Genomic DNA, 18,696 nt, shown 5'->3' on the forward strand with positions numbered 1-18,696 from the left:
AATGACCCCCCCAGGCAGAAAAGCAGCATAAAAGAAGTGTTTGATCTTTCCCTGCTGCTTTACACGGCTATTCCTTTAATGTAAGACAAAACAGAATCACACCAGGCAGACAGACTGTACTTCCTATTTGTGTACTTTAATAATATAACATTTTAACAGCTGAATTTCATGCTGTGACAGGTGGGAGGGTAATCACACGTAAAGAGGGACAACACCATCACCACAGTCTCTAAGCCTTATAAAGGTTTGCAGCCAGGCCAGCTCCTCTAGTGTCTGGGTGAGGGTCTGCCGGAGGAGGGCTGAGGGAGACGAAACTTGGCCATCTCTACATCCAGGTCAGCAAATGTGTAGGGGTTGTAGCTGTGGTGCTGGTAGTTTTTATAGGTGCTGTTATCAAACGGCTCCTCAGGCTCTGGAGGTGCCGCTGCTGCAGCCTCTGCAGAAGGAGGGGAAAGACAAAGACGCATGTAAGAAAGTTGAGTCTGCTGCAAAGACTAGTGTCTCACATCCTCCTGCTGTTCATGCATTAAAACTGAAGTGGCACAAGATTATCCAATGCATTACTGACCCCTGTTTACCTGTGTCTTTGTCACTGTTACTGACTTTCAGGCTGTAATTAAGACTGGGTCTAGTTATTTCTGATAAGATATGGACTGAGACAAAGACATGGCTTAGTTTAAACTATTTTTAAGGCTTTTGAAGGGACCAACCATTTACATATTCACACATGCTAACAAAGGTGGTTTATAGTGGAGCATTTCCTTTGGTGGAAAGGCCACATGACCCCCAACAGAGTGTGGAGACACACTGGTGTGAAAAGTCTCAGAGCATGTGAAGGTAAACGTGCCTGCAGACAGTAAAGATAGCCCATGCAGGAAAATAATAATAATACTGCTAGAGGCATGAAATGGATTTTTAAAAAGGGCAACAAGTCAAAATCTGTGTTTTTAAACGAGGCTTTGATGCATTTGATCAGATACTGATGCACCATGTTCTAATTGACTTCTACGTCTATATCTGTGTGGAAACTCCTCAGCATCCTGTGACAGTCAGGTTATAAACGAAGTGTGGAACAGAAAAAATCATAAAAATCATACACATCCACAATCAGAGAGAAATACATTCACAAACACATTTAAATTTCTTCATTAGTCAATGCAGAGCTCATCCCAAAGGCTCCCAAGGGAACAACAGATTAACAGAAGTTAAAAAAAGACATAAATAAAAAGTGATGAAATGAATGACCGAGGTAAGGAGGGAGGTGTTCCACAAAGCAGGGTCGGCATCTGCTCAGAGAAGTGTTGGGATGAAGCTGCTGACAAACTGAGCTGAGTATCATGACTTAGAGCTAAAGATGAATAATCATTTGTGATCCTGCTTCCTGAAATACTCTCACTAACTCCACCCACTCCCAGCTCTGCTCGTCCTGCTGCGGTCAGGGACAGGACGTGTCACTCCAACATTACTGTTAGCAGTAGCATTACCTGGTACAATTAACCAAACAACAGCATCATCACCTGCAACCTCACTATGAACTCAGAAAACCTGAAACCCATGTTTCATACAGAGACACTATAAACAACAAGAGTGAGCTGAAGGTGAATAATCTGAGAATGAGGATGTATTTGGAGACAGTGAGGAGAGGCATTAAAGACGGAAGAGAGAAGAACCAGGAGCAGGGTCAGGCTGCGTCCACACCGACACACTTTCATTTTAAAGCCAAAACCATCTCTGTCCACACCAACATATCCGGATACACATCACATGACAATTGGGTACACTGAGCATGTGCGCACCAGTGTAAACAGGAAGCAGATTTTCTCCTCTGCAGTTGATTATTTACAGTAAATCCTCTGAGGGAGGAACAGCAAAGACAGTTGTAGAGTTAAAATCCAGAACTGAACTGAACAACAGCTGCTGCAAAGACAACAAGGTCAGTAACACTTAAATTCATTCTCCATGTTGCTTAACCACTGGCAGTCCAGGCTGATAAGAGCCAATCAGGAGCCACCGTGGTTGTCTACGTCATCGTTTCCAAAGGTCTCTGTTTGTGTCCGTCCAGGCTACAACACAACCTGGAGTTTTAGACTAAAACGGGTCCAGCAGCGTTTCTGAAAGTCTCTGTTTTAGGGAGAAATGTGGACACTAGGAGAAACGAGGCAAAGGTGGTGTGTTTAAAATGAAAATGTATTAGTGTGGATGTTTGTAATAAGCAATGTCACCTTGATCATGCACTGACAGGGACAACACAGTTGTGTGTGTGACAGACAGACAACTCTAAATGACAACTGGCAGAAAGAAGCAAAGGCCATGTTCAAGAAGTGGCAGAAAGAATATGAATGCAGCAAAAAGCCCTGAGAGCAGTGTTAACAGTCAGGACCACTACAACCACCTCATGCACAACTACCAGGCTGAAACCAGCATCATGGAGGTTAGAGTCATAGTGATGGGACAAAGCAAAAACAGGTTATTTAAAAGAATCCAGGGATGATGTCATAGCAACTACTTCATGTGACAGAGCTGATGTCTGATTAACACCTGAACAGTGCACACAACTTAGGAGGGACAGAGAAAAGTATGGTTATCTGTGGGGGCTTAAAGATCCACAGAGAAGAGAGGGAGAAGAGACTTTAGGGGAAGGGTGGTGTAGTGTGTACCCTCAGATGGTTCAACTGTAGCCTCCACCTGCAGCTCCTCTCCTGCAGCTTCAGCTACGGCTGGAGCGAGGTCCACCAGCTCCTCAGCACTCTCTGCAGGGGCCAAAACTTCAGCTGCTGTCTCCGCAGCTTCGTCTACAGGGGCCACTTCATCTCCTACAGGCTCTGCAGCCACATCTTCAGGGGCAGCTGGGGCAGCTGGGGCAGCTGGGGCAGCTGGAGCAGAGGCAGGCTCTGTAGTTTCAACAGGAGCACCAGTTGCAGTTGCAGCCTCAGTCACATCTTCAGTCAGAGCTTCAGGGACAGCAGGTGATGCAACATCTTTTATCACTTCTGGAGCAGGTTTCCCTGCAGCCTCAACTGAAACTGTGGTGCTGGTGACGGGGAGCTCTAGAGTGTCTTCTGTGCCACTGCACATCTCAGGGGCAGAGTTCACCAACTCCTCAGGGCTGGCACTGGGTGTCTCCACGGGAGCTTGAGCTGCTGCTGCTGCTGCTGCTGCTGCTGAAGCCATCTCCTCTGCAGCCTCAGCAGCAGAGCCAGGAGAACCTTCATGTTCTAGTGGAGCTTCCTTCTTATCTTCACCACTGTGTTTCTTCGCCTCTGATGTGACCTCATGGAGTCCTGCTTCTACTTTCACAGAGGATTCTGCCACCTCTGGTGCTGAGGTCTTGGTCTCAGTCTTCACCTCCGATTTCTCATCCTCATCCTCATCCTCAGAGTCAGAGTCAGAGTCAGAATCTGAGTCGCTGGACGAGGAGGAGGATGATCCATCAGCTGCTGGACCACTGAGCTCAGTAGCTGCCATTTCCGTGGTTGCATCAGCCAGAGACTCAGGAGCTGCTGCGTCAGCTACAGGTGGAGGTGTGTCAGCGATAACCTGAGAAATATCTGGGTTGGCAGCTGGGTGTGAGGAGGCAGCTGGAGCCCCAGCTGTTTCACTGGCCACTGCGGCAGGTGTAGCTGCTGCTGCAGCTGCAGTGGCCACCGGTTCAGCTGCACCTACAGATGGAGGCTGTGAAAACCTAACAGGGAAGGCAACAGCAGTCTTGTAGGCTAGCAGGGCTGCTCTGTCATCTGGAGCCTCTGCTGCTGAAGAAAACGGTAAATGGGACAAGACTTGTTAATAAAGACAAACGCTACAGTAAAATTGCTAATTATTTATCTCACACCCAAATCTGCTTCTGCTTCCCTGGAGTTTCATACGTTTTATAAAAACAGCAAAAAAAAAAGTAAAGACAACATTCATTCACCAAAATAAAAGTCAATGCAGCGTTTACCTGGTTTAGACTGTCACATTATTTATATTCACAATTACACACAATCAGCAACTTTATTATACAATGACTGGATGACTGGAAGAGAGACACATACAGTGTGTAACATTATGGATAAAACATCATTAACACATAATATTGATCAGTTAGCAAAACCTTCAAGCTACATGTCGGACAGAGCCACGTGGTCTTACTCTTGCTCGCAGCCTTCGTCCTCTTTGGCGTCCCTTCAGCCTGAGTGCAGAGAGGAGCTGCCGAGCTCCTCAGGACGCCCCAGCCCCCCACCTGGAGATGCTGCAGAGGAGCAGAGTCGAGCAGACGTTACTGCAGGCACACAAAGTCACACAGCAGGACACACACACAAAACTCATGGGATTAATGACATGGACTGGTTTGTTCAGACAGAGCAGGACGGATCCTCTTCTGTTATGTCACAATAACCAGATTCCATCATGTTCATGTTTAGCTGTCTTCAACAAAGTAACATAGCACCTCCATCTACCACAGTGAGACACCAGTCCTCCTCAGAGACTATATCACCCACTGAACAACATATCCGGGTCACATGTTTCTGAACTAGAAAACTCATCAGATCATATCATGTTCACACTTGCTCTTATTATCCTTATGAAGTGAGGATGTGTTTTAGTGTTAATTAGCTACAGTCATCGTTACAGTGACTCATTCACTTCAGATACACTGTTGATAATATACAGTAGAACAGTGATTGTGATGCCTGCAATTTAAAAAATTACACTGTTTCAAATTACAGTTCTTCAATCAAGAATGTGAACTGTTCAGAACCATTACCCAGAATCCATAGCAACCAACACCAACAACCAAACTGAAATGATCATCACTGCACTGAGGTCTGGGTCAGATTCTGGTCCCAGACAGGTCAGTGTAATGCCAGCACACCGAATCCTGGTTCACTGGGAGAAGAGGATCATCTGGTGTCATCCCACATATGTTCTGATCTAACTTTATCATACTGAGATATGTTATTTAGCGTCCGTACCGGTGTTACATTCACTGTCAGGGGGAAGTTAGAGCCATAGTGTCCTGGTTCAGGTGTTACCTCCATGACACACTGACACATGGCTGATGTCATCACACCTGCTCTGGACCTGTGTACTGTGTGCTGGGGTGTGTTGGTTGGTGATGTCTGATAAATGAAGTGAGGAGATAAAAGCCTGTCAGCTGTCACAGTTTGGTGACAGGCTGCAATCCTGCTCTTGTTCCACAGGAGCTCAGATGTCTGAGGACCGTAATGTTTGCTGGACCGATCATTTTGAACAATGGAAATCAATGAGCAGCGATGATTTTCTGTGATATTTGTATAAATGCGACAAAGTAACACTATTTGTCGGGTCTTTAATTAGATGAGACATTAATGATGATTTTATCTACAAAGGTTTTTCTAGGAAATCACAAACTAAATCTTTGTCACCGGATGTTCCGCTGCTAGGTGACGCTAATGACAACAACCACATATGGATATCAATTCAATTACAATAAAAACCAGCTCAGTAAATAAAAAGCACAGAGACTAGTTGACCCTGTAGAGATCAGTCTGTCTGTCCGTGGCTCTGCTCGTTAAACTGTTGGTTACAACGTGGTTCTGTTTGTCTCCAGGAGCTCTGAGCTCAGGTGCAGTTCGTGTTAATGAACTACAGTCTGCACCTTTCCTTAGTGCAGGTGTCCATAAGACCGGGGGTCGGGGTCAGTACGCACAGGACACCGCATTTGGAGCGACTCGTCCGGCAGCGGTGTCCTGGATCACCGGTCTCCTGATCCCCGTCAGGACGTGGTCTCCCAACAGACCACGTTCAAAAGGTCTAAGAGTCAGTTCAGGTGTTTTTACCTTGAAAGGGCCCAGTCGCCCTAAACGCAGCAAGGAAGTCGCCATGTCGTGTTCCCAGTGATGTGCTCCGGTCGGAAACTGGGGGTAAGCGCAAGAGTTCCGCAATGACGACGATGGTTCTGACGTCACGTATCGGCTCCTCAGTCTGATCTCAGTCTGTAATAATATGTTTTATACCATCATCGTCGAGCAGAGAAACAACGTCAGCAGAGTTTCTGATTAATAATGAAGATGAGTTCTCTGGAGCCGTTGTTAGCGGGTATTTCCTGTGTCTGTGTCACGCTTTACCGAGGACCAATTCTGGGTCTGACCCTTCATCCTGGTCCTGGATACTGAATTCATTAATGAGCTTCTGGGCAAACTGAATTTCCCGTGGGCATTAATAAATGATGTTATCTATCTGTCTGGATGTTCCGTGTGTGGGTGTGACACAGGTAGCTCAGGTGAGTCCTCTGACGTCGAAGCTGATGGTGACCTATAGAGACCTCTGATTCTCACCAGCGGCGTCCAGCACAGCGGAGACGAGACTGCTCAGTAAATTATTATGTACAACACTTTATTATTACACATGCCCTGAAATAAGACTGTTTACTACAACTCTTTAAATCCGCTAGATGGCGGACCTGTTCACCCATGATCACGGTGGGTGGCAATGTCACGAAGAACTAGGGTCCTGGTCCTGGTCCTAGGTCTGTGTTCCTGAACCTGCAACCTCCTCTACTGCAGGACCATGCTGTCGCCCAAATCCATCTTCAAATCAGACCCCCTGCAGCTGACTGCTGACTGTACACATATTACATCACAGGTAGCCCACACAGGAGCAGAGCCACAAACAGCACACACACTGGCTACAGGTTCCTCCCATAAAGAAATGTCATATATGACATATGTCTCTATAGTGATGTATATGTCTACTATAAGGGGATATATTATTATCTCATACTCAAGATATAGATTTATAACAAATGAAATACCCATTGTAAAATTTGTACATGTATATTAAGAATACCTATCTGATGAGTTTTTATATGGTTATTTTATAAGTTGTGACCATATATATTGTAACAAGAAATATTTAATTTATATATGCAAGTTTATTATTACAACATACATATAAAAATGATATATGCTTATATATGTTTTTCGTATTAATTTTAAACATGTCTCTTCTCATTCTGGGAAAGTGCCTTAGAGTTTTGGACTGTTTATAAGATAAACATATACTGTCAGGCTGTGGGATGGATATATATTTATGTAACATATGTCTACATTATAAACATACAAAAACATACCTATTGTATGAAATATCTATATACGAAACTGCTCAATTTTCTATAGGTGTTAAAATAAGACGTGTTCTTTATTTAATATTTGTATTAAGATCATTCCTGTGCGCTAATGTTTTCCATTAGGGATTTCTATGTGACGTCTAGTATGGACAGATAAATAGATACTATTATTAATAAAGATGTAATAAGATAAATAGTTGTCTCCGCAACATTACTTCCTGGTTCTCAGCTTCTTATATAGCTGATGACAAGCGTGACGATGGCGGAGGTATAGCTCAGTGGTTACTTCCTAACAACCGCAATGTTCTCTCTCCAACGGTCCGCGGGCCCAGGGGTTCGAACCACGGGCGCTGCCCTCTGTCTTTTGCTGTCCTCTGCTCATGTCTCTAATTGTTTGACATATTCCCAGTTAAAGCCCAGGTGTTTTAAACAAACCACATTAACGTGTAAAATATTTAATATAACATATATAATATTTAAATCATTAAAATATTTATTTTCACTCACATAGTTAACTTCAGTCTGATAAACCTTCAGTTAGTTCAGTGTTTAACTACGGGCTGTTCACGGACCCTGGGACAGTACAGTGACAGGCCGTTAGATGGCGCCCTGAACTTACTGAGATCACAGATCATTCAGCCCGACCTCCTCACTTCATTCACACTTTCTGATGTCGCAGTCTTATGATAAAATAACCAGTCTACACTCAGCACCTCATAATAACAGAGTAAAAACGTAGGATCTCATTGACAGAGGTATTCAGACACTTCCCTCGGTACTCAGTTAAACCACCTGAAGCTTTAGACCTGACTTAGCGGATTTCCTGTAGTTCTTCTCTCAGACCCTCTCAGACTCTGTCAGGTTGATATGGAATCTGGTAGATAGATATTTTCAGGTCTCTCCAGATGCTGGACTGGGTTCAGGTTGGGGATCGGGTTTTTGGTCTCCACTCTTGCTTGCTCCCCTCTCCTGGTGTCTCAGTTAGTCCAGGTCCAGCTCTAGAAGAGGTTTGGAACACCCGTCCTGGGTGTTCATGTCAGAATGATGGAGGACATTGTTTTTACTTCACTTTGGGGTATTGAGTGTAGATTGATGAGGGAAAAATGATTTTTATTTTTGTAACGTGAAGACAGTGAAGGGGTCTGATGACTGTGTGATACAGACTGAGTCAGGTGTCATGAACTGGGATTGATTAAGTGACAAGTCATTCATATTTATAGTAGGCTCATATGATCCGTGACATTTACTTGACTACGTATGCATACATCTCATTCATACGCTTTGTTTAAATTTCTCAGACTCTCTGCTGAGTGTGAGCAACAGTCACTTCCATCAGCTTTACCCAGCTGTAGTGAAAGTACACTCACATCTGTAAAGAGTCTGAACAGCGAGACCCACAAAAACACAACACAACCTCCTGCTTTACTTTCTAAATACATTTACTCTACATAATTTAAAATATATTGTAAAATTGGGTGTACAGTGTGTCCACTTGTCAGAAGGTTAGGGTTCGATCCCCAGCTCCTTCAGCCCGCATGTCAAAGTGTCCTTGGCCATGATACTGAACCCTGAATTGCCTCTACTGGCTGTAGATGGTAGAAGTGCTGGGTGAATGGGTGAATGTGTCTTGTATTGTAAAGCTGTTGAGTGGTCTAGAAAAGCTCTATTTTCAACACCATTTAAAATAAAAACAGCTACACATTATTTCTTTAGATTAACTTTCTGTAGCTATGAAACATTTCAGTGTTTTTGAAATTTAGTGCTAATGCTAACTGCTAAGACATACTGACAGTCAACAGGAAACAATGTTCATGAAGCAGATGTCAGCAGACAGACAGACAGACAGACAGACAGACAGACACACACACGCATATGAAGTGGGATTTATTGTATGTCTTCACACTCAGCTTCACACAGCTTCTGTCACAGTTCTATGTTCATAGCTAAATATGTACAGCTAATGCTTTAGCTTCCTTCACTAGGCAATCTCTACTGAAGCAGCTCTATTCTGACACAGAGCGGGGGCCGGGGGTGTTGTGACAGTGACAGGAAGCAGACTGGTAACGTTCCACCAAGGAGCACAGACGAACAGGAAGCAGGCGACAGTAGAAAAGAGTCATTACAAAGTGCTGATGTTCACTTCTGGGAAACTTGATCCAACTTGGGCTCTAAAAGAAAAGAAGAACACAGAGCAGAGCTGTTAGCTTAGTGCATGTTTGATTATGTAGTAACATTTACATGAGAAGTCACTAACATCACAGAATATCTAACCTATATATAGTTATTGACAGGTCTTATGTCATAGTAATAATAATAATAATAATAATAATAATAATAATAATAATAATAATAATAATAATAATAATAATAATAATAACAATAACTTCTCCAGTGTTTTATCTGAAGTGCTCATATCCATAAGAAAATATGTTTTACATCTCCTCTCTCAGGCTTCTCTCCGGAGCTCTAGTAACAACAGGTCAATGAGATACTATTAACAGGTCAGTCAGGCTCAGAGCCTCTCTTCTGATTGACTGACTGTTTTGTTGTGACAACACAAAGTCCTGACGGCTCATTTGAAGGCTCAGTGTCTGAATACAGGCTGTGTGCATTTCTCTGTGGACTAAGGCTTTGATACTTTCACAGTATTAATATAGAACCTAGACCTGCTTTATAATCAAAAACACGTGTCCACAGTGAGCTGCTCTGGATAAAACGAGTAGACTAATGAAGACACAGCCCAAGTGATCCATCCTTCAGAAAACAACAATCTAGTCACACTGAGAAATCTGATCCAATCCAATCTTGGCTGTAATCTGGGTCAGATCCTACAGTGAGAGATGAACCTCAGACCACCAGAGCAGAGACTCATCATGTGTCTTAAACTGCAGCAGAGAATAAACAGTGTGTAGCCACAATGCTGAGTCTTCACTACAGGATACCTAACAACCAGCCGGTGTATTCTACATCCTGTCACGTTGTACTCTGGTTGGTTGGTGTAGACGCAGGTTGTTGCAGGCGTCACACGGGATCTAAATTTCATTTGTCACCTGTGTGAGCTGCTAGCTCTCTTCTCAGACCAGTGTTTTGTTACAGGAACCTACAGATGACTGTGGTTTCATGTAAAATACAGTTTGTTGTTGCCATCTGGTTCATGAACACAGGAAGTGCACCTGTGACCTTTCAGGATGATAAAACCATACAACACAGTTCTGACAGCTGATTGACTCACCTGTGAACTTGAACTCTGGGAAAGATGTGAGGTCTCCTCCACCATAGAGTCTCTGAAGCTTTGCTATCTCCTCTGCCAAAGCCTTCTCATACTCTGAGCCTGCATCGACCAGCCCCCCAGCGGCCCTGCAGTTTGGGGGGGGGGGGTTATGTCAATATATAGAGTTTAATCCACCACAGAAAATAGTCCAACAAATGCACTGTTTCATCTTGTCTGGTTAAAAACTACACAAACCAACAGCTGACACACTGTATGTCTGATATTAGCTAGCTGCTAACACAGGTTGAAACACACAGAACTCAATACGAGTTGAAGTCGTTTTTAGTTTCTTAAGTTAAATCTTCCAGTATTTGTGATCAGTGACACAAATACTGTTATAAATGTTGATGTTTATCTTCATGTTTCTAATCTGCCTCAGTTCATTTCTGAGCCCGTGATGTTGTGTGTTATATGACCAGCTGGTCAGTCACACAGTAATAATACAATATTAATAATAATAATTCAGTAACTAATTAGTGAATTAAATGTAATGAAGGTTTGTTTTGATTCAGCTGAACTGAGAGTGGGACAGATGGAAACATGCCTCTGAATCAGCTGTGTGGAAACCTGACAGCTGGACCCAGTGCTGGTTCTGACTCATCTGGTTTAGCTGAACTGTTAGTGTGGACTAGACTACCAGAGGAGACTGGACCCTGGACATGCTGATGTTAAACAGGGTGGAGACCCTACCTCACACATGACTTTTTGTACGTGTTTTCTAGTCACTTCCTTTTTATTAATTCATATTTTATAGCAGTTTTACTTCCTTGTTCCTGTGTTGTGCCTGTGGGGATGATTCAGTTTCTCTGACTCTGAACCCCAGCAGATCTACCAGCAGAGCCGCAGCCTTGTGAGCTCTCTGAGATGAGCTGCAGGTGGAGGTGGGGAGACAGACTTACTGGCTTTTTGTGGAGTACTCTCGTATGGAGTCCAGGAAGAGTTTCTGAACCGGGTCTATAGGAGCTGAAAGTCCTAAAGAGACAAAAAAAATGAATGAATTTTTCTTTGGAGAAAGAGACCATGAGAGATCATGCTTTTGGACATCATCATCATCCATGTGGCTACAACACGTCTAGTTTTATCTGTAACCCTCATGCGCAAACCAGCACCTGGGAGAGGTGGAGAGAGGGTGGCTACAGGGGTCAGACAGGAAAGAAGGAGTGAGAGGTCAGGTCAGTCAACAGGTTAAACAGTTGCTGTGACAGGTCATGCTCGGCTAGACAATTACAGCATCATCATCTATATCTTCTCAACCAGGCCAGTTACTCACAACATGAAACAGTGAAGAATTTAAACGCCTCACAGAGCTCCTGCCAGGACAGTTTATCCTTTACCAAGACACACCCAACATGAAGGGACTGATCACAGACTCCCAGACCAGTGTGACAGCTGCAACAGAGGAGGAGGAGGAGGAGGAGGAGGAGGAGGAGGAGGTGCAATTTTAACATACACCTTTAGCAGTGGAAACAGTACCTTTAACATTACCTTTAGTATTTAACTAACACCAGCACACAGCCAAACACAATAGTGCCAATAAGTCACAACACGAGACTGGGAGAGTGGAGCTGGGAACAGGAAGGAGACTGGGAATCAAACTGTGGATATTAAACCAAAAACAACATCTGTCACTTTGACGAGAAGAAATAAAGCAGTGAGTATACAGAGCAGTGACGCATGCAGAGAGCAGGAAGCACACAGGTGAGTGCAGTGACAGGCAGGTGTTAAAGAAGAGACAGAAACATCCAGAAATGAAGCAAAAGAAAAGTCCAGAGGCAAAATGCTGTGCAGGTGACACATGCAGCATGTGTAATACAGCTGAAGCAGCACTGACACACACAGTGAGTTCAACTACAGTTACATGATGGGGTGGTGCTTGGTGAATATGGCATGAAGAAAAGAGGGTGTTGTTTTGGACTATTAGAAACAGGCTGTGCAAGGCTAGAACAAAAAGTGTGTTTGTGATGTTGTGTATCTTTACACTTTATACTTTAACACTCATCACAAACAACTACTGTGTGTCTGTATCAGTGATGATGAGATGACTGCTGCAGACTGCAGGATCCACAGAGGAAAAGAGAAGGACTGTGGGGGAGGGGAGGTTGGAGTGTGTACCCTCAGATGGTTCAACTGCTTCAGCCTGTAGCTCCTCTCCTGCAGCTTCAGCTACGACTGGAGCGGGGTCCACCAGCTCCTCGCTGCTCTCTGCAGGGGCTGAAACTTCAGCTGCAGTCTCAGCAGCCACTTCTACAGGGGCCGCTTCAGCAGGGACAACTTCAGGGGCAGCTTCCCCAACTGGTGCTGCTTCAACAGCAGGGGCTTCAGGGGCCACTTCGACAGCAGGTTCTGCTGGAGCAACTACAGGGGCTGGTGCTGCTTCAACAGGGGTGGCTTCAGCTGCAGCTTCAGGGGCCACTTCAACAGGAGGTTCAGCAGCAGGTTCAGGTGCTAGAGCTGCTTCAACAGCAGGGGCTTCAGGGGCCACTTCGACAGCAGGTTCTGCTGGAGCAACTACAGGGGCTGGTGCTGCTTCAACAGGGGTGGCTTCAGCTGCAGCTTCAGGGGCCACTTCAACAGGAACTTCAGGGGTTTCAGGAGCCACTTCGACAGGAGGTTCTGCTTCAGCAGCAGGGGCTTCAGCAATGGGAGCTGCAGTTTCAGTGGCAGCAGCTACAGCAAGATTTTCAGCTGGTGAAGCTGCAGCTTCAGCCACTGGTACAGCTTCAGCAACAGCTTCAGCAACAGGTGCAGCTTCAGCAACAGGTGCAGCTTCAACAACAGCTTCAACAACAGGTGCAGCTTCGGTAACAGCTTCAGCAACAGGTGCAGCTTCAGCAACAGGTGCAGCTTCAACAACAGCTTCAGCAACAGGTGCAGCTTCAACAACAGCTTCAACAACAGGTGCAGCTTCGGTAACAGCTTCAGCAACAGGTGCAGCTTCAGCAACAGGTGCAGCTTCAACAACAGCTTCAACAACAGGTGCAGCTTCGGTAACAGCTTCAGCAACAGGTGCAGCTTCAGCAACAGGTGCAGCTTCAACAACAGCTTCAGCAACAGGTGCAGCTTCAACAACAGCTTCAACAACAGGTGCAGCTTCGGTAACAGCTTCAGCAACAGGTGCAGCTTCAGCAACAGGTGCAGCTTCAACAACAGCTTCAACAACAGGTGCAGCTTCGGTAACAGCTTCAGCAACAGGTGCAGCGTCAACAACAGGTGCAGCTGGTGCTGGGGCAAATTCAGAAACTGCTTCGACAGCTTGAGGGGCTTCAACAACAGGAGGGGCTTCAGTTGCTGAAGTTGAGCCAAAAACAGCTTCAGCAGTGTGAGTGGCCTTAACCACCGGGACAGCAGCTTCTACCACAGGGGTGGTTGCCACAGCTTCAAGTGCAGCAGCAGAGGGTGTGGGCCCTGCGGCTGGTTGAGCTGCAGCTGCTGCTGCTGCTGCTTCTGCAGCGGCTGCTGGAGAAACCTCTTTCTTGGGAAACTCATAGGGCTTGTGCTGGACAAGTTTCTCTATATCGAAGTAGGTTTTAGCCTGGTTTTTGTCTAGGACGGAGGAGGGCAAGCAGACGAGATGCATTATTTTTTTAAACATATGTACATGGTTGAATAAGTAAACCCACATTTAACAAAGGCCCAACAGTTAAACAGCAGATATCCTGGTGGGAGGTATCTGGGACATGTTCAGGAGAAGACAAAAGATCACAGGTCTATGAGGGATACAGAACATGTATGATAGAAAATGTGAGAAAACTTTGACCAGAGTAGCTTTATACTGAGATAAATGTTATCATTAACATCACAAGGACTGGTCAAGTGATGGGACAATCAAAGAAACAATTTTCAAAACCTGTGAAAGGACAGTTAGAAGTGAAAGCGATGACCTGTGGTGGAAACATCACACAATGATTACAATTCATTTTCTATTTTCAAGTGCAGGTGCAATCCAGGTCTGGGCTCTGACTGGACCACTCCAGAAGGCGGATTTACTCTGATGTTCAGGGTCATCAGCAGCTTCTCCTGAGCTTCAGCAGGTGGACAGACACCCTGACATGATCCTGATGAGACCCTGATAAACCATCATGTGAAGCTCTCCAGATCCAGATCCTGATGCTCCCTCCACCTGCTCCACCTGTGGGAGGAGGTTTAATGTTGGTCTGCAAAGATCTGTTTACACCACAGAGCTGCATTCAGTCTTCAGACCCCTGCAATCTTTTCACATTTTGTTGTTGTGGATTTCCTGTAGTTCTTCTCTCAGACTCTGCCAGGTTGATGTGGACTCTGGTGGATAAATATTTTCAGGTCTCTCCAGATGGTGGACTGGGCTCAAGTCAAGGATCTTCAGAGTTGTGTGCTGAGGGTCATTATAGAAGGTGAACCTTTAGCCCAGTCTGAGGTCCTGAGCTCTGGACCAGGTTTTCCCTTAATCCTGGCCTGGTCTCATCAGACCAGAGAATCTGGTTTCTCTCAGTCTCAAGAGTCCTTTAGTCTGGACACTCTGCCATGAAGCAGCTTCCTCTGGTCCTCGTGCCAACAAGACTCCATGATGTGTGTGGTGGACTCATGAACAGAGATGTGAACCAGCTCCAGTGATTCCTTTCAGCCTTCAGCTGTGACTCTGATCATCTGATGGAGTCTCTCAGCTGGTCCTCTTCTAGACCTGAACCATCTCCAACTAGAGACAGTTTGACTGTGGACTGATTATGCTCTGAACTCATCAACTCTTCTTCATCCTCAGTCTCTGAGATCTTTGTTGTGAGGCCTGGTTCACATCTGCTGATGTTTCTCTTTCTAAGTCACAGTGTCTCCGACCCACAACCTCCAGTCTGGTCTCACTGACTCAGTCCAGGGGCCAGATGCATAAAACTCTGCAGATTCATGACATAAACTGTGTGAACGCACAAGACCAGAACCATGTGCACATGCACGAGCCTCATTTCCACTCTCACCGTGATCTATAAATAGATGAAGAACTGGGCTGATTGTTGGTGAATCACAAACAGGAGCTCATCAGTAAACTTTAGTTCAATAACTCCGACTGTAAAGACCTTCATCTGTCAGGACCAGAGATGTCTTCCTCAAGCTCCAGACAGGAGTCAAACTGATCAGTGAATATTAAAACAGCCTAGAAACAGTTCACACAATGACTCACAATAAATAATGAAGCTATAATATTAAACACTGAGAACACAAACACAATTATTTCTGTTCATGAATTGTCAAATTGTTTAAAACTCATGTCTCTTCTTTATTTCCCACTTTCACTTCACTATATCTTTAACATGGCTGCTCTAAAGAACCATGTGAACCATGGTCAGGGGAATGATGAGGTGATCAGTCTGTTCATAAATACTGATTCATGTGTGGGAAATGGTGTATGCATAATTTTTGTGTGTACACATCATTTATGCATCTGACCCCAGCTCTGATAACTTCTGACTCCACTCAGCTTCTGTTCATGTCATTAGTCGAGGGTTCACAAACTACTGAATCATGTTTTCAATAAAAACAACACAGTGATTTGTGTTATTAGTTTAAACTGTAACTTCAGTGAAGATCCCATTTAAAGATGAATAAGCTAAATTTAAAGGTTTTTCTTATCCACCGCTCTACATTGATCCTTTGATGGGTCAAGTAAAAACACATCCACATAAATCTTCATATTTCATCTGCCAAGTTTAAAGCAGCAGCTGGCTCCCATGACAACAGGTTAAATAAATAGTTTTCCTGAATAGAGCTGCTCCGTGACCCTGGACCTCTGACCGAGCAGCTGCTGCATGTGCAGGACTGTACCATGACCTGGGACATGGGGGGTGGAGTTTTTTGCTGCTGTCTTACACCGCATGTCTCCACAGCCCTCACAGCGTCCTGTACTGCTGAAAAATGTTTCTCAGGTTGATGAGACCACAATATAAAGTTTTAGACACATTAGCACCATGTGATGAGTAGAGGAATATATCACACAGGAAGTGAATGAAAACAGCAGACCAATCCGGACATCTGCAACACTGTGTGTTTGTAACAGATCTTCTGTGAGGTATACAGAGTGATTCTGTTCCTCCAAAGAAACACAGTGATGTTACATTAGCAGTTCAGTGATGTGCTGGTGCAGGAGCAGGTGAGGAAGCAGGTGTTGTGACAGTAGCAGTAATTCTGGCACCTACCTGAGCTGTTCTTTTTAGACGACTTCTTTGAGCCTCCAGACTTTGTGCTAAAGACTGCAGCTGCAGGGGCTCTGCTCAGAGTTCTCCAGCTGTCGGCCTGCAGACACTGTGCACACACACAGAGTTATTTTCTTACATTACAGGAGCAGTAACTGAGTACTGACACTTGATCAATACAACCCCCTCAGTGACCAATACCAGACCTAATGACTCTACACCCTGCTGCTTTGTCACATGACCCTGAGCCGGTTCACCTGAACTAGGACCTGCAGGGGTTTGAAACATGTCTGGCTGCTGCCAAAACAAGCAGAGGTTCAACTAAACTGCAGGCATGAGGAAGTGACCATATAAGGTCGGCCCCACCCCTGTGATTCAGAGGGATGTCATATTTTATTATTCTCAGAAAATGATGAGAATTAATCAAAGAATAATCAGTCATTCATTCACTCATTCAGCATATTGTGACAACTGATTATAATATTTATATAACTGATATAATATTTATAATAGACAATCTGTTTATTAGTCTAAATAAACTGCAGGAGCATTCTTAGAAAACATGATGAGTTTTACCCTCCTCATGTTGTCTCTAACCCTCTGTCTATAGACAAACATGGCCTGGTGCAGAAGTGACTGTGACCCACAGATGTGTCAGAAACTGGGTTCAGTCTGTAGTTTAAACCACAGTGGAGTTTAAGGTCCATGTGATGTAGACATGTTCTTCACCTTAACATGCTGCAGAGAGAAAATGTGATTTTCCAGTAAAACCTCCTCAGTAAGGAAACTCATGAAGACTGACCTCTCAGTGACAGCGAGCACAGAAACACTGCTCTACACCTCAACATGGACTGAACTTTTACAAACAGCCTCTATATTTTGAAGCTGCCACTGATTGGACATGATGTGCTCTTCCTGTGTGTCCACTCTGTCACATCACACCACTGTGTCTTTGGTCCACTTTTAGCTCTTACAGGAAACATGTCAGGAATGACAGAGTACATGACGTACAGAAAGAGCTCAGCTCTGTTCCTGTGACTGAATAAAGAGGCTTCAAGGTAAGAAGAACACAGTGTTTGTGGTACAGCTACTGGTTCCAGTGATATTTTTGTGGCCGATGTGTCACCAGACTCCAGCCAGTTTTCTGTCTTTTTAAGTATCCTCTGAAATCCTGGGATCTCCACCAGAGTTTAAAGTGAGGTTCAGTGGGTTCGAACAATGTGCTACTGTACAGGCAGAGTTAGTACTGAATGTTCCACTGGTCCATCACTGGAAAGTTTAAAACAACACAACTTTAATCCAGTCTTAGCACAAACAGACTCTTCCAAGTAAACATGTCCAGTAGCATCTTTATGCATGGACAGTTCCTAATGTAAGGCTGTGTTGGTGAAGCTGACTAACCCTGCACACACATGCTCCTGCTCTTCATATGAATATCACCACAACTGAGCTCACAGTCAGCTTCGGTTAGCAGGCCTGCAGTCTGTAACAGGTCTGTGCTGCAGGTTCAGAGTTCAGTAACTCAGCCGTTCATGTCTCATTTAGTGAGATACTGACTGACTAGTTCCAACAGAGACATAAACATTAAACCGAGTTGTTACCTTGACACAGCCCAGCCATCCTATCCTCAGCAGGGAAGCCGCCATCTTTATGTTCAGCCTGTCTGTGCTGGAATTCAGTGAACACACAACCATAAGTCAGCACAACAAAAACCACTAAACATCCTGAGCATTTAATAACATCAGCATCGTGTGAGGAAACAGAGCCGCGGCAGCGAGCTGAGGTCAAGTCTCTGAGCAGCCTCAGCCCGTGGAGAGTGGACCGTCTGTCACCTTGTGATGAATGAGGCTGTTGTCTTCACTGTCGTCTCCTCTCCTCTGACGAGCAGTCTGTGGAAGCAGCTACCGCATCACCTTTTATGTAACACATGAATGTGACAGGCCCCGCCCCCTCCTGACTGCCTGTGTTGTCCGTTATGAATCTGTGTGTTCATCATATATGTGGACATTATTCTGCCATTGTGTACCGGTGGAACACAAACATGTGTCAGTGGTTCTCCTATGAATGACTGGACGCTGAGCAGAGATTATACGGACACGTTTTCATCCATAATATGATGAGATGTAAGTGGTTTTGGCGCCATGTTGACGTTATTAACAGAAACACTTCATATTTAAGCA

General features: G+C 44.7%; 2 protein-coding genes and 1 long non-coding RNA gene across 7 annotated transcripts; 1 reads left to right on the top strand and 2 right to left on the bottom strand.

Moving 5' to 3' along the window:
- Nucleotides 1-115: 115 nt before the first annotated feature.
- ndufv3 (NADH:ubiquinone oxidoreductase subunit V3) lies at nt 116-5,952 on the bottom strand. Of its 4 annotated transcripts, none has more exons than XM_071485271.1 (4): nt 5,799-5,952; nt 4,129-4,228; nt 2,658-3,746; nt 116-436 (listed from the first exon to the last, which is right to left on the bottom strand). In XM_071485271.1, the coding sequence occupies exons 1-4, from the start codon at nt 5,841-5,843 to the stop codon at nt 267-269; spliced, it is 1,404 nt and encodes a 467-aa protein (XP_071341372.1). In that variant the 5' UTR covers nt 5,844-5,952; the 3' UTR covers nt 116-266. The 4 variants fall into 4 exon arrangements, with proteins under 4 accessions (XP_071341372.1, XP_071341362.1, XP_071341351.1 ...); XM_071485261.1 differs by having other exon boundaries at nt 2,658-3,749; XM_071485250.1 differs by lacking the exon at nt 5,799-5,952 and adding an exon at nt 4,953-5,776.
- A 123-nt stretch (nt 5,953-6,075) lies between these two features.
- Nucleotides 6,076-7,452, top strand: LOC139625408 (uncharacterized). Its single transcript, XR_011691886.1, has 2 exons — nt 6,076-6,241; nt 6,413-7,452. It is a non-coding gene; the product is annotated as an uncharacterized lncRNA (long non-coding RNA).
- Nucleotides 7,453-8,956: 1,504 nt separating this feature from the next.
- On the bottom strand, nt 8,957-18,676 carry LOC139625282 (calphotin). 2 transcript variants are annotated; one of them, XM_071485140.1, is made up of 7 exons: nt 18,349-18,676; nt 18,118-18,184; nt 16,520-16,616; nt 12,471-13,901; nt 11,258-11,321; nt 10,320-10,444; nt 8,957-9,255 (listed from the first exon to the last, which is right to left on the bottom strand). In XM_071485140.1, exons 2-7 carry the CDS (start codon nt 18,160-18,162, stop codon nt 9,224-9,226), a joined length of 1,794 nt encoding a protein of 597 aa, XP_071341241.1. In that variant the 5' UTR covers nt 18,163-18,184; nt 18,349-18,676; the 3' UTR covers nt 8,957-9,223. The 2 variants fall into 2 exon arrangements, with proteins under 2 accessions (XP_071341241.1, XP_071341232.1); XM_071485131.1 differs by having other exon boundaries at nt 16,520-16,625.
- Nucleotides 18,677-18,696: the final 20 nt, after the last annotated feature.

The sequence above is a fragment of the Trachinotus anak genome, unplaced genomic scaffold (genome assembly GCF_046630095.1).
Source record: "Trachinotus anak isolate AG129_WGS33_773 ecotype Australia unplaced genomic scaffold, CSIRO_AGI_Tana_v1 ptg000001l, whole genome shotgun sequence".
NCBI lineage: Eukaryota > Metazoa > Chordata > Actinopteri > Carangiformes > Carangidae > Trachinotus > Trachinotus anak.

Coding starts and splice junctions, on each gene's coding strand:
- LOC139625282 (XM_071485131.1), bottom strand. CDS start 18,162: ATGGCGGCTTCCCTGCTGAGGATAGGATGGCTGGGCTGTGTCAAG. Junction 16,626..18,117: donor GATGGCTGGGCTGTGTCAAG/GTAACAACTCGG, acceptor GTGTGTGCACAG/TGTCTGCAGGCCGACAGCTG. Junction 11,322..12,470: donor AGCAGTTGAACCATCTGAGG/GTACACACTCCA, acceptor TAGGACTTTCAG/CTCCTATAGACCCGGTTCAG.
- ndufv3 (XM_071485243.1), bottom strand. CDS start 5,045: ATGACATCAGCCATGTGTCAGTGTGTCATGGAGGTAACACCTGAACCA. Junction 3,750..4,128: donor GACGAAGGCTGCGAGCAAGA/GTAAGACCACGT, acceptor CGTTTTCTTCAG/CAGCAGAGGCTCCAGATGAC. Junction 437..2,657: donor TACAGTTGAACCATCTGAGG/GTACACACTACA, acceptor CTCCTTCTGCAG/AGGCTGCAGCAGCGGCACCT.